Genomic DNA, 15,532 nt, shown 5'->3' on the forward strand with positions numbered 1-15,532 from the left:
ATATAATTAATATTTTATTATGTTTTAATTTTATTATTTTATTACTTCCCTTCTACGTGACTTCACCGAAAGAACCAAGAAGAACATCGCTACAGTAACACAAACACTGCGTGAATACTCCGACGAAGCTTAATCAAGTAATTTGCCCTCGAGTACACACCCCTCGCTATTCAGCGCAACCTCATGGCCGCTTGTCACAAGCCTGAGCGTCGGCACTCGAAGCTCTTCCCACCCAACGCCCCCCGGGCACTGCTGGCTAACCAGCTCGTCGGCGGGCGTCTTGCTTCGTTTGCCATTTTCTGAGACCCACGTCGAAGGGCCTGCCGAAACCTTCTTTCCGTCCGTGGACCGGCCAGTTGAGGCGGAGTTCTATGAGGACCAGTGCCGGATTGTCCTAGTAGCCCAAGTAGCTACTACATATGCTACGAGCCACGCACTTTCAAGGGCTATACATTTCGATTCAGTGATTCTGCACTTGCTCTATTATAGTACTATACTGCCTTCAACTATTATGAACGACTGGGGTGTTTAAGGTTAGAGATTTGTCGTATTATCTGGGCTGTATAGCGAATGAAAAAATTACAATGACTTTACTATGCAAGTAACAGATACTACAGGCCCCGCACTAGCTTTATCCAGCAATGGTGAGGACCGATGCGGCAAATGGCTAAAACTTTAAAACGTAACTTTTTTGTTTGTTTACCAAGTTAGGGCCTCTTAGCTACGTCACTCTTTTTCAGAAGCGACCTGGCTATCTCACAAATGATAGCTCAACGAAGTGGCTTATCATGTGGAGATGTATAGCAGCCAAATACTCTAAACGCATGCTTCTAAATGTGAGGGGGGAGGGGGGAAACCGGAGGAACAGAGAAAAATCCACGCGACCACGGGGAGAACAGAACATTCAAACTCCAAATATACAGCACGTATCAGGGTTGGAATCGAACCCACGACGTCCTGTAGATCAGGCGAGGTAGTGAACATCTCGCCACTGCGGCGACCGTGATTGGCCCATTGACAGACAACTTCAATCGTGATCCATGTCCCAGGATACATGAAAGATTCGGCTCAGCAATCATCCAACCTTTTTTTGCCGAGCACTTATCAAGGCCAGCACTGCACACAAGGTGACATGTTAGGCTTGCCGGGAGCGGTAGTGCAGTCGTTAGCACGCTGTGCTAGAACTCCGCTCACGACCTCCCCTAGGTCGACTCAGGCTCAAATGAGTAGCTGGTGCGGTGTGGAAATATCGTGACTCGGGAGACAAAGGCGGCCCGGTGTGGTGTTGGCCTCCCACCCCCTTGTGTACCGTGCCGTCCTTCATAGGTGCTCGCTAACAGCACTTGCTCAGTCTGTTAAGGCTATATGGGGGGACATTGTGTTTCGTTTGATGATAATAATTGGAGATGGTGATTATAATGGTGATAGTGGTGGTGATGGGGAGTTGTTGCTGATAATGAGCATATGCTGCTGATGCTGATAATGACGATCGGGATGATGTGCTCCTGATCCTGACATTAATAATGATTATGATGGTCAGTTGCTTGTGCTGATGATGACAAGTCTCATGCCCGTCGGTGACGACAACTTTAACATAAAAAAACACCACGATTGCAACGGTGGCAGCGAAGACGGGGCGTACTTTTGCTCACGATTAGCACGGTTGGCCCAGTACGGTGCGAAAGAAATTCAAAATGCGTACATACAGTAGTCTCTCGGTTAACAGTGACATCGGTTAACAGGTTAGAGTTTCGCCCCCTATAGGACCCCATGGTTTCGACCAACGTTAACATTTTGATTAACGCGACGTTCACGTTTTGCACGCGGCGTCAATTTCGGCCAATCCCAGCGCTCGTTAAGTGGGGCCGAGCCGTTCCCTCAGCCAATCAGCGACGCCCATTAATGAGCGTTAAAGATTCGTTTTGTTTACGTTTCGTTTCCCGTTTCGGCAGTAGGGGAAACAGCTCTCTCGCAGACTCAGTGATTTTCATAAAAAAATATTTTTGTAACTTATAAGTGAATTCGAAGAACGGTCATTCCGGATAACGGCAATTTTCGCGGAACAAATTAAATAAGTAACATTTAAAAATACTTTTTTAAAAACACGCTTTAATGAAATGTACCCTACTCGTAATGGCAGAACTCCACGACTCCAGGAAGTGGCACCGAAGCTTGCCACAGCGTAAGGGGCCGTGGTTATTTACAGCCAACGTCAGTTGAACGTGGACAATTAGACCCAAGCCGAAACATAACGTGTACAAATTAATGTTTAAAAATACTTTTTTTAATAGAATATAGTATTGTCATCAGTAAGACATAAGTATACCAAGTTTGCAGTCGACACCACAATTGGGAAGTGGGTTAAAATCGAGTTACAATTTTTGAGGATACAACAATAACAACAACAACAGACAGAGTGAGTTAAATCAAAGCGTGTACAAACGACGTTAACCGAGGCACGATTGTCCATGCGAGTGGCACCTGCTTGGCGTCGATACGGGCGCCCGACTGCAGGCAGATGCGGATAATGCCCAGGTGGCCGGCGTGCACCGCTATGTGGAGGGTGCTGTTCCGGCTCTTGTCCGCGTAGTTCAGGATGGTCTCTTTCGTGTAGCCCTTCTCCTCCGCTGGGGCGGGTTGCGTGCACACGTGGGTGGCACACTCGGAATCAGAATGTTTACTTTGACGGGAGGAATCCGATGAGCGATCAAGAGAACTTTACATTTCACAACCAGGGGTCGTGGTTGTAGGCGCATCAACGCGAGGATAAGGGAACCCGAGGCCGTGGTGGTGAAGGTCGTGGTTCAAATCCCGATCGGGAGTTGAACTTGACTCACGTTCCTTCCGAGCTCAATTAAATCAGCACCGTTTACAGGTGGTCGGGTCGTCATCGTTTCGGCGGCTAGAGCGATGAGCCGGTGTCACTCAGACATGGGCTAAACATCCATGTTTGAAGTGTGGGGAGTTAACTATTTTTTAAAATTGTATTTGAGCAGGTAAGGCCCACTGAGCTATGTTACTCTGTTTCATAAGCGACCTTGCATAATTGATAGCTCTACAAAGTGGCTCATCACGTGGAAATGTAAAGCTGACAAATTACTTTAAACGCATGCTTCTAGATGTGGAGGGAAAAACCGGAGGACCAGGAAAAAAAATCCACGCGACCACGTGCTGAGAGACATGCCAACTCGAAATATACAGCAGGCGTCAGGGTCGCCATCCAACCCAAGACCGCCTGCACACCAGGTGAGGTAGTTAACATCTCGCCCACCGCAGTGCCCTTTGGTTTCAGAGTCGATGGCTTCAGAGTCGATGGTCTCATCCCGGTAAACAATGGATTACACAAAAAATACGAATTATTTGTTAGCTTTTTTTTCAAATTAATTTGCAGAAATGTATGCTCCGACTGTCACGTGATGCGCATTTCTCTGTCGCAGGGTGTGTGGAGAAGTGCACGCCTGGTGTGACCTCGGGTCGCCAGGCTCATAGGGTAGTGCGCAAACAAATGCGACACACGAAGACAAAGATCCCCCGTATAGTCTTTACAATTATTTTGGGGCAAGTGCTATTAGCGAGAAGCACCTATGAAAGCTGGCAGGTCACAAGAGCGGGGTGTGCGTCCAATACCACTCCCGGTCACCTTTGTCTCCCCAGTGCTGTTTTTTTACACTTCGCACCAGGTACTCATTTAAGGCTGAGGTGACCCAGGGGAGAGCCCGGGATCGGGTCAAAAATTTGCCACTGCCGGGTTCTGAGCGCAGCGCCAATAACCACTACACCCTCGAGATTTTGGACGATATTTGACCCCCCCCCCCCCTTCGTCACACGGCGTCACAAAAAGTCAGACTCCCCCTCAAATATGACGTCACAAAGCTCTGCCCCCCCCCCCCCCCAAAAAAAAATGCTTCAAAAAGCTTTAAACTATTGTCATTGTAGTGCGTATTTAATGTGGCGCTGCACTCTGATGTTGTAGTAGAAAACACGTATTAAAAAGTCTATTTAATTAAGTAGAACGTGTTGTCTATATTTATTTAAAGCTGCGCATTTTGACGTGACGTCACATTTCTCAAACCCCCCCCCCCTCCTCGTCACACATCGTCATAAAGGTGCGTGACGTCTTTAATGGACGGCCCCTTGTCTCTGTGTGTGTGTGTTTTTGTGAACGCGTGCTGCTACTAACCCTTGCGGAGCATGAACTGGAAGGACTTTGTGGAGCCGGCCATGGCCGCGATGTGGAGCGGGAAGAACCCGAGCTGACTCTTCTTGCACATGCGGGCGCCGTGGTCCATCTAGCGAGAGGGAGAGGGTTGATGGGAGGCGGGGAGGGGGGGTTTACAGCAAAGCCGTAATTATAATATATATAATATATATTGGGGGGGACACATCCCCCCCCGATATTAAAATGTCCCCCAACCAATATATTGCTATAAAAAAAATTTGCTATGCTATGTAAATAAATATAACTATTTGCTAAACCTTGGCCACAATATCTGGACTTGTCTTCATATAAATCATGCAAACTCGAAATATACAGCAGGCGTCAGGGTCGGCATCCAACCCAAGACCACCTGTACACCAGGTGAGGTAGTTAACATCCCGCCCACCGCGGTGCCCTTTGGTCAACCTAGGGGAGGCCCAGGACCGGTTCAGATAATCGTCACTTAGTGTTGGCCGTGAGCGGGAATCGAACTCGGGTCGCCGGGTTCGTAGCGTAGCGCGCTACCCGCACCACCGCTGTGATACACACAAAGATCAAAGATTCCCCCATATAGCCTTAACAGACTGTAGGGGCAAGTGCTGTTAGCGAGAACCTATGAAGGCCGGCACGGCACACGAGGGGGTGGGTGGCCAACACCACGCCCGGCCGCCTTTGTCTCCCTAGTGGCGATGTTTACATATCGCACCAGGTACTCATTTGAGGCTGAGTAGACCTAGGGGAGGGCCCGGGACCGGTTCAGATAATCGTCACTGGTGTTGGCCGTGAGCGGGAATTGAACCCGGGTCGCCAGGTTCATAGCGCAGCGCGCTAACCGCTACACTACCGCTCCCCACACATACACACACATACACAGCTTCTTTAGCACCCTTAACGCAACTGGCCGCGCTAATCCGGCCGTCCGCGTCGCCAACGCACGCACCAGCACGGCGATGCTCCTGGGGTGGTCGAAGGAGCAGGCCACCATGACGGGAGTCATCCCGTGCACGCCCTCGATGTCAACGTCCGTGCGCGCCTGCGACATCAGGGCCTGCCGGCACAAGGGGGTGGGAGACATGCTTACAGTCCCGCTTGTCACATCCCTCCACGGCGCGACGGTGTTCAGGTTAAATTTCGATTTAAAGCTTTCGTGACTGCAGGGATTCATCTTCTTGGTTCTTTCGGTAAAGTCACGTAGAATGGAAATAATAAAATAATAAAAATAAAACATAATAAAATAATTCTCACGACGTTTCGGCCACAACGCGGACGGCTGCTTGCGTTGTGGCCGTGAGAATTATTGTATTATGTTTTATTTTTATTATTTTATTATTTCCATTCTACGTGACTTCACCGAAAGAACTAAGAAGGTGTTCAGGTTGTCATGGTCGCAGGCTACGCGATGGCAATCTGTGGAATTTTAGTTCAGGCGTAGTACTTTGCGGATTTCACTCGGTTATTCTCTGAACCTAGTTGATGGCAATTTGTGGGATTTTTTTTAGTCCCGACTTTGTGCTCTGCAGTTAAACCAAAAATAAAAACATTTTGTTTTTAGTTAACAGGTAAGGCCCACTAAGCTATGCAGCTCTTTAAAAAAAAACGACCTGGCCAACAAAATTATAGCTCAACGACGTAGCTTATCACGTGGAAATGTATAGCAACCAAATAATGCAACGCATGTTTCTAAATGTGGAGGGAAAAATCGGAGGACCCGGAGACAAATCCACGCGACCACGGGGAGAACATGCAAACTCCGACTCTACAGGCACCTGGCTCGTGATCGAACCCACGACCTCCTGTATATCAGGCGAAGGTAGTTAACATCTCCCCAACGTGGCACCTACACCTGCTGCTACTTCTAGATTTGAAGCTTTCGTGACTGCAAGGATTCATACTCTTAGGTTTTTTCGGTAAAGTCACGTAGGTAAAAATAAATAATAAAAGTAAAAATAATAGTAATATTAATAGACTGCATTTGTTATGCAGTCTATTCTTAGTCTTAAGCCTCACCTTACCATATTAATAAAAAGTGTGCCGTTCCTGGCCCTGCCCCCCTCTCTAACCATTATATGTACGGAGTGGTATCTCCTGTAATCCCTCATTTACTTGATACAGCTGTCGGGCTGTGACGGTTCCACCTGAAGACGGAAGCTTGTGTTGCCTCCGAAACGTCGTGATTTTTATTTTATTAATTTAAATTTTTTACCTACGTGACTTTACCGAAAAAACCTAAGAATATACCTGCTGCTACTGCTGTGTCGCACGAAGAAGCCTCACACCTCTATGGTCTCGCTCAGGTCCAGCTCGGACGCCACGTGCAGTGGGGCCTTCTGCGTGAGGTTCAGGACGTTGGGGTTCGCCCCAAGGACGAGCAGCTGTCGCACCGCGTCGGCTTGCCCGCTGCCGGCCGCCACGTGGAGCGGCGTGTCTCCCTCATCGTCCGTGACGTTCAGCACTGCACGTGGAGGGTGGGAGGATATGCACAGGGACAGCCCCGTCTCGTTACACACGAGATGGGGCTGGTGGCCTCAGCCCAGTGGGGTCGCTCCTTTCACAGAGGGCGCAGGCTGCGTTGTGGATGCCAATTATAGTCGTTGCGCATGGCATTATGTCGATGTCTGCCAGCCACGCAGTTGAGAATTATCCGAGTAGCAAAAGTAGCTACATATGCTACGGGCCCGGCACTTTTGAGAGACCCGCGCTAAATGCTTTCAAGCTATCAATTCCTGTTCAGTGATTCTGCACTTGCTCTATTACTAAAGTATTATACTGCCTTCAACTTTTATAAACTACAGTGTGTTTAAGGTTAGCGATTTGTCTTATTTTCTGGCTGTATAGCAATAGAAAAAATACAATTACTTTACTATGCGAGTAAAAAAGCGCGAGTTTAAATATGTGCGATTTATTTATTTATTTACGGGCCCATTATAACATATGCTACAGCCCCCGCACTAACTCAATCCGGCACTGCAGCCGCGTATGTATGTTGAACTTCTTTCGCACCGTACGTAGCCAACCGTGCTAATCGGATGGTGCGGGGGGGGGGAAGAACAACGAATTTAACACAAGAATCAGATATCAAGGACATGGGTTTTCAATCTCGGGCCACGTGAGGGCGTTAGGAGGTCGCGAGAGAGAGAGAGATCGTGTAGCTTTGCTCTTCCGCCTCCACTGAAGGGGCTCAGACCACGGTGGTTCGCTCTGTGCTCGAATGTGCGCAGGGATTCGTCGGCGCCACGTTGCGCTGACAAAACGAATAAACCTTCTTCTTAGGTTTTTTCGGTAAAGTCACGTAGAAAGTAAAATAAAATGAAAACAAAAATCACGACGTTTCGGAGGCAACACATAAAACGAATAAAACATGTGAAGAAAACAAATATCTTAGCTTATAAGAGGTGTGAATATGTGGACCGTCTCTGTGTACTTTTGGTCTGTATCGTTGGCGGCAGAAGGCAGCAGTAAGTGGCTCTGGATGAAGAGGAAAGACCCCAGCTGGGCCCCAAAGTGAGAGGGCCAGGAGGTATGCAGTCAACAATGCTTGACTCAGGGAGGAGGATGCCCCTGCCATGCATAGTCCCATGGGATGTTGGCTATCAACAACAAGGCAACTCCTATGACTAATTGGGCATGGGACACAAGCGTAGGATTGATCACCCTGTCGCTGGCCGCCTTTGGGGAGGGTATATAGTATGAAAGGCCGAAACACCCTAGGAACCAAAGGTTCACTACTGACGATGCGCTCCCCAAATTTCACCAGGCTCACTGTTCATGAGTGCTTGCACAAAGGATAGTAACATCACCTTAGGGCTTTGGGGGAGGAGAGTGGGGTGTGAGTAATGTGGACCTGTGTTGGGCAGTGGTGAATAAGCACGTGGGCTGTAATCAAGCACTGCAGAGGTGAGGGGTGGTGGATAGTCGCATGAATGTTGCGAGAACTCCCTTCCCGTCAGTGTCGAGGATTCATTCCCTATTCTTTGGTTCTTTCGGTAAAATCACGTAGAAATAAAATAATAAAATAATTATTTCTTTTTTTATAATAATAATTAAAACCAAAAACGACGACCGCTTGTGTTGCGATCGAAACGTCGTGAGTTTATTTGTATTTAATTTAATTATTTTTCTATCTATGTGACGTTACCGAAAGAAACAAAGAATATGTCTTTCCGACAGACCTGTTCTTCACCTGAGGACGGCTGCTTGCGTTGTGGCCGAAACGTCGTGAGAATTGTATTATTTTATTATCTCCCTTCTACGTGACTTTACCGAAAAAACCAAGAAGATGAATCCCCGCAGTCACGAAAGCTTTAAATCGAAAGAATATGATTTCTTGCAGTCACGAAAGTTTTTAATCAAGAGTCATTCCCTAGTTTGCCAGATGAAGGCGGCACAGCAAACATGTTTCGTCAGTATTGGATGCAGTGTTTCCCCCTCGCTCCGGGTTCCTCCTACACGTAAACACTCGATTCCATCTTTGTACATAGAGGACTGCAGAGCGTGGACAACTGTTTGGTAGCGCCGGCTCATCGCCGCCGCTGGCTGCCTGCTTGTTTGTCCTTCCTCCTCGCACCTGTGAGTCATCCTTAATTTCTCTCTCTACGACAGTGTTCTGTTCTTCACTCGATTTAAGAAGGGGGGGGGTGGGTTTGACAGCACAATGGGGGGCGTTTTCCGATTTGTGTTATTTTTCGGGGAACTACCAAGGGCCGCTAGTGACCCGCGGGCCTTGCAACGAAGAACACCGCTCGACAAGATCGAGCGGATCCCGGCGCATCCTCTGGCGCGTGTTATACGAATCGAAATCATCATCAATGACGAATTACACTGGTCAACAAAAAAAAAAACATTTTTTTATGGCCTGGACTTTTGCAGCTGTTTTAGACTAATTTCAGGGTGCTGATTCCAAATCTGATCTCAGATTTGATCTATCACATCTCATTTTTATGCTATCGGCATACCCCATTTTCATTGATTTTACCCGAAATTAACTCTGTCACTTATGATTGCAAGTTGTTGCGAGTCAGTGACTGCTTTAGTGTTAAAATATGGTGCTGTATTTTAGGATAGTGTGTTTATAATATCATTTTATGTAGATATCCACATTTATTTAATATTTTTCTTCTGCAGTTTTTATTGAAAATGCAATATTTGATATCTCAAAAACCTGATGTCATAGACAAAAACTGATGCCAGATTTGGAATCAGCACCCCAAAATTACCTTAAAACCGTTGGAATACCTTATGCCAGAAAAAGTGTGTTGACCAGTGTTATTTGTACGATTTTTCGCGAGTGTTTTTGGCGCAGCGGCGCAAATGCCTTCGATGCCCTCTCGCTTGACGATGAACTCGATCACGTCTCCGTAGCCGTGCGCGGCTGCCCGGTGCAGAGCCGTGCGTCCTTTGTGATCGCGGCGGCTCATCACGTCCGGTTGGGCGCTCAGCAACTCCTGCAGCCCCTTGACGTCGTTGTGCTCCACCAACTGCAAAAGCCACAGACACAGACCACTACACACCCAGCCAGCCAGCCAGCCCGCCCCCCGGTGTTGGGGCGAGTGTCTGTTAGGGAGTAGCACCGCATGAAGGCCTGGCGCGGCACCACACGAGGTGGTGGGTGGCCAGCACCACGTCCGACTGCCTTTGTCGAGTGGCGAGGTTTACACACCGCACCAGTCACTCGTTTGAGGCCGAGTCGACCTAGGGGAGGCCCAAGACCGGTTCGAATAATCGTCACTGACGGTGGCCGTGAGCGGGGATCGAACCCGGGTCGTCCAGGTATGTCGCTCAACGCGCCAAACACTGCACAACCGCTTTCACAATTGCAAAAGACAAAGATCGCCCATATATACTTATGAGACTGTTGGGGCAAGTGCTGTTAGCGAGCAGCACCTATGCAAGCCAAAACGGCACACGAGGGGGTGGGCGGGTAGCCAGAACCACGCCCCACCACCTTTGTCTCCCCAGTGGCGATGTTTACACACCGCACCAGGTACTCATTTGAGGCTGAGTCGACTAAGGGGAGGCCCAGGACGGGTTAAAAAAATCGCCACTGGTGGTGGAAGCGAACTCGGATGGCCGGGTTTGTAGCGCAGCGCGCTAACCATCATGCCACCGCTCCCCCACACGCACAATGCACGTATGTGTACACCATGTACATGCCTGCTTGCACACAGGTGCATGTGTTCATACATATGCACGTATGCACTCTTGGTCACACCCACCTGCGCACGCATGTACATGCACACTTGAGCACATACGCATACTGTCACACACACGTGTGGAAGGTCACACACAAACACGTACACATGCATGTCCACGCACATGCACACGTAAGTACATGCATGCATGCTCCCATAGGCGAATGCAGTAATTATCGTGTGGGTGTGGTGGGGGATGTATGGGCAAGGCGTTTCGGCAAAGAAAAACGAGATAGTATCACTGATACATGGTATGACTTGCATATGGTACATATTACAGATGGTTTAACTTACAGATGGTACGAATTACAGATGGCACATTTAAAACGGACGAGAATGACGTTGTGTGTTGCATATTTTCCCGTGAAAACACAAAACCCGTTTTCAAATCACTTTTAAACCCTGCATATAAGACCGACAAACGCCTATGTATGGCGCTGATAGCAGAGCTTGAATTAAACAGAATTACCATTATCTACAGCAACAGTAGAACCATCATCAGCATCAGGAAGAGGCAGTAGCATCAGCATCGGCACCATCTGAAGTAGCCAATCAGCATTTTCTTCAGCAAATAAAGAGAAGCTTTGCTACCGAAATATCTTCACCGTCACGGCCACTGCCATCATCATGGTAACAGTTGATGCATTGATCAGCATGCGATAGGAATGGTATGATGATCAATGAGCTAAGATTCACAATAATTCGACCGAACAATATTTAATCTATTTTTATTTTTTTACAATGATATCCTGTTTTTAATCAAAGGTGTTTTAATTGCCGTGAGTGAATTCGCGCATAACTTTAAACAGAAAGAGCAACACACCCTTTTCCTCCAAGACATCAATCTAGATATCAAAACGAAAAACAGGTGATAAAAAGCTCAAATGAAATCTCCTCTGCATTCGTGAATAAGCATTGCAAAGCAAGCGCATTAAACCACGGCAGAGATAACACATCTATTTTGTGGTGCACAAGATAGTCTCACTTGCGAACAAATGTCTTCTCCATAAATAAACTCACCTTGTCTGGCATAACGGCGCTGTGTTTCGTGATGCAGCGAAATCTCAACGGCATGCTGCGGTCGTCCGGATTAGTTTTTTTTATTATCACCAAATGCTGTCCGTCGGCCGTGTGACAAGTTTTCAAAACGGTGGATTAAATGCAAAAGTGTCTGTGTGTGACGGCATTATATAGCAATGTGTCCTTTTTAGAGCCGATTTCATTATTTTCAAATGCATCGAAGGGTCGTGTTACTTTGACAGGTGGTCTCTCTCCACAGATATCTAAAAGCCAAACACAGTGCGTGCAAACATCCAAGCCACGGATAGGGGGGTGTGGATGGACAGTCAATAGCGACCTCCGGCTAATGGGGGAGAACATTTCCTGTTGTCTTAATAGGAACACAACGCACGCTAACCCACTCTTCATAATAAAAGTATTTTTTTGGGTTCGATCGCGTTATTTATAAATGTGTCGCAACCCTCCACCACCCGACACGGCCAATCAGTTAAAAAATGTGTCACGTTGACAAAAGACAAATAGTTCACTACTTTAGCCCACCGGTGTGTTGAAGAGTGAATCCACAACATTACAATTAAAGTAGTACGACGTTTCGGTCTTAAATAGTGCAGGATGACGTCATCATTGTTGAACCCCATCAGAGGCGGAGCTGTAGGTGGGGTCTATGCAATTCTGTAATAGATCAGTAATCAGCCACTTAGCATGTGACTCACCTGTTGTAAGGAATTGCAGTATGTGTTAAATTAACCCACTCTTGTGAGTGATAATCAGGGTGCTGCTTTTGTTTCAACTTTTATTTGATTTAACCCGGTAAGGCCCACTGAGCTATCGAGCTCTTTATCAGAAACGATAGCTCAACGATAAGTGGCTCACGGTGTGGAAATAGTTAGCGGCCAAATACTCTAAACGCGCGTTTATGAACGTGGAAGGGGGAAAAAAACGTCGGTCTCCGGGAAAAATAATAATCCATGCGACCACGGGGAGAACACGCAAAGTCCAAATATACAGGCGTCGGGGTCGAGATCGAACCAACGACCTCCTGCATACCAGGCGAGGTAGTTAACATCTCGCAAGGAAACCGTCTCCTTGTGTTTCATTCGTGCTGGAGATGCAACAATTTCATGCTCAGGCTTTCCTAAGTATGACAATACGATCATTTTTTCAGCTTGTGGGTGAGATCGGGTGGCATTAATAATGTCACCTCCGACGAGCACGCTTTGCCTACGTACGTTGCCATACAAGTCCAACATACACAACAAGTTGAGTAGTTTTATATCTATCCGAGCGACACACGCGAAGGAGCGTCGGCCGGGGGGGGGGGGGGAGATGAATGAGGGCCGCGTACATCGCACTGATCACGCAATCAGCACCTTGAAGAGCTTGGCTGGACTCTGGGACATGTAGCAGACGGGGCCGTCGATGGCGCTCTCCTCGTCCACCGAGTCCGAGTTGCCCCTGCCCAGGCGCGACCACAGCTTGAGCAGCATGCGAGGGCTGTCCTGGCCGGGAGACTGCGAGCCGCCAAAGTCGCCGGTTCCCTTCGAAGCGCGCAGCGCTCTCTTGGACGCGCGCTCCCAGCTGCGAGTGACGGAGCGACGCGGGTCAAAGAGGGGGTCGCGGTGGCGGTGAAGATCGTGGAGCGCTCGAATCGGTCCGTGCCGTGGTGTTAAACGCGTGACACTAGTGGGATTTAACGCTCGTTAAAGGGAATGGGCAAATATATCAAGGCCAGCCTGCGGCTTCCAATAATCTTTCCGCCCCCCCGCCCACAATACATATTTTGCCTTTGTTATTAAGTGATTGTCATTGGTTATGTGTGCTCTTTGGCAGCGGGCAACATCCACGAAAGCCTTAAGCCAAGGCATCGGATATGTGCGCAGAAAACGTTAGTCGTGTTACTGTGTGCACAGCACTCGCTGCAGGCGGGGGGTGGGGGCTGTCTTTATTTATATTCTTAGGTTTTTTCGATAAAGTCACGTAGGTAAAAAATTTTTAATTATTAAAAGTAAAATAAAACAAAATAAAAAATCACGACGTTTCGGAAGCAACACAAGCCTCCGTCTTCAGGTGGAACCGTCACAGCCACGACAGCTGTATCAAGTAAATGAGAGATCACAAGAAATACCACCCCGTATATATAATGGTTGAGGGGGGAAGGGCCAGGAACGGCACACTTTTTATTAATATGGTAAGGTGAGGCTTAAGACTAAGACTAGACTGCATAACAAATGACTGAGCCTTTGTTATATTTAATTGTGAGAATGACGACGATGTCAATTCGCGTCGTCCACGACTGGGAGGACGTCGACAAAAAAGAGATGGAGCGGTGAAATCAGTTCGTGTGCAGGTGCTGGGTGGATTAAGTACATCGCAGAATCGTGGCGAAGGTTCGGCAAGGCTTTCGTCCAAGCAGTGGACTGACCATGACCACGAGGTTATGATTACGAATGGGCCGTTGTTCTTTTGAGTCGCGCGCATTTATGTTTCTCGTGACGACGAAGTGGGGGGGGGGGGGGCGATGTCCCTCTTCTCGTCGAGCACGTGACATGTTTCAGCTACAGCGAGGGCGATGGTCGTCATGCGTTGGGTTCACGTAGGAACGGGAACCCGTTGAAAGCCAGTGGTAAATACAACTCAATTGGCAATTGATTTTAAAATCTGATCCAGAAATCCCAGGGGAACTATCAAACTCCACACCAGTATCTAGAAACTGAGGAATACGCACTAATTCCAGGCGGAGCCAACCTAGGGGAGGTCCGTGCCAGGTTAACAAATGAGTTGCCACGAGCTTTGTGCTGCGAATTGGAAAGCTGATTATGAGTGTATGTGCGTGTTATGCGTCGCGCACATATTGGCAGCGTATTACCCCAAACACGTTTACCTACTGCGAGCCTTGCGTATGATTAAGTCGGTGTGTACGCATGCGATCGTGGGTAACAGACTTTACCCCGCTGAGCACCAACACCCGTGACCTAGGATGCAATTCCCAGCAATGCACACCGTCAGTAGCAAGCGATGTACGAACAATTTTGTCCTGGGTCTCTCATAGGTCACCTCGGCCTTAAATGCATATCCGCAGATGGGCATTGTATTGACTACACCGCCCTGCTGTGCGCCGTGCCGGCTGTAATTAGTGCTCGTTTAGGGGACATCCCCCGCCAGACTGTGTGGCTGCTATTTGTGTAAGCGTGGATTTGTATGACCGAGCTTGAGTCCCGCTCACTGCCAATGCCAGGGACGATTATGTGAACGCGTCCTGGGCCTCCCTTGGGCATCTAAACACCGCCACTCGGGTGACGAAGGCAAGCCGGGCTTGGTGCTGGCCACCCACCCTCTTGGTGTGCCGTGCCGGCCTTCATAGGCGCTACTCGGGAACGCCACTTGCCCCAACAGTCTGCTGAGGCTATACGGGGGACCTTTGTCTTTGTAAGGCAAGAGGCGTGATGATGCGTCGTCTCACCGCTGCATGGCCGGGTTCGCGGTCTCGTCGGTCGCACCAGGGTGGTAGTCACACTCCAGGCATGCGGCCGACTTCTGTTCCTCGTCGCGCGGAGGGTGTTTCGTCATCGGGCTGTTCAGGGGCTGACGTTTGCAATGAAACGAAGAAACAAACGGCACACAGAGAGATTACTTCTCTTGATGTAGCTCTCTCTCTCTCTAATGTATCCACTCCGCCCTTCCCATGCTCTCCGCTCCAGAAAGACAGCCCCCCCCCGCCCCCCAGCCTCTGCACAGTGGAGGGTTTGCTCCAAACACTGCTCCTGCCTCCTGAAAGCTGGAATCCCGTCCACGCAGCCGACCATGTTGCCAGCCCTTCTGGACACATTCGAGTCCGGGCTCAAAACCTTCTTGTGTTCTGCCTATGTCCGTGTCATTTTTCTAGATTTGAAGCTTTCGTGACTGCAAGAATTCATATTCTTAGGTTTTTTCCGGTAAAGTCACGTAGGTGAAAAATTAAAATTAATAAAAGTAAAATCAAAATAAAATAAAAATCACGACGTTTCGGAGGCAACACAAGCTTCCGTCTTCAGGTGGAACCGTCACAGCACGATAGCTGTATCAAGTGAGAGAAATTCCAAGAAAACAGTCCTTGTATATATATTGGTTGAGGGTGGGAGGAGCCAAG

The 15,532-nt window shown here is 48.4% G+C and overlaps 2 protein-coding genes across 2 annotated transcripts in view; both read right to left on the reverse strand.

Annotated features, from left to right (window-relative positions):
- Nucleotides 1–7,214, reverse strand: part of TRPA1 (transient receptor potential cation channel subfamily A member 1) — a 40,397-nt gene extending 33,183 nt beyond the window's left edge. The window contains 5 exon segments of the mRNA XM_078604337.1: nt 2,482–2,627; nt 4,181–4,289; nt 5,139–5,246; nt 6,475–6,711; nt 6,713–7,214. Of these exon segments, the coding sequence (XP_078460463.1) occupies nt 2,482–2,627; nt 4,181–4,289; nt 5,139–5,246; nt 6,475–6,711; nt 6,713–6,802 (690 nt within the window). The 5' untranslated portion in view covers nt 6,803–7,214.
- Nucleotides 7,215–9,012: 1,798 nt separating this feature from the next.
- Nucleotides 9,013–14,983, reverse strand: LOC144724969 (uncharacterized). Its single transcript, XM_078604336.1, has 3 exons — nt 14,867–14,983; nt 12,777–12,984; nt 9,013–9,672 (listed from the first exon to the last, which is right to left on the reverse strand). The coding sequence occupies exons 1-3, from the start codon at nt 14,971–14,973 to the stop codon at nt 9,394–9,396; spliced, it is 594 nt and encodes a 197-aa protein (XP_078460462.1). The 5' UTR covers nt 14,974–14,983; the 3' UTR covers nt 9,013–9,393.
- Between the last annotated feature and the right edge of the window lie 549 nt (nt 14,984–15,532).

The sequence above is a fragment of the Lampetra planeri genome, chromosome 22 (assembly GCF_965212315.1).
Source record: "Lampetra planeri chromosome 22, kcLamPlan1.2.h2, whole genome shotgun sequence".
Classification (NCBI taxonomy): domain Eukaryota; kingdom Metazoa; phylum Chordata; class Hyperoartia; order Petromyzontiformes; family Petromyzontidae; genus Lampetra; species Lampetra planeri.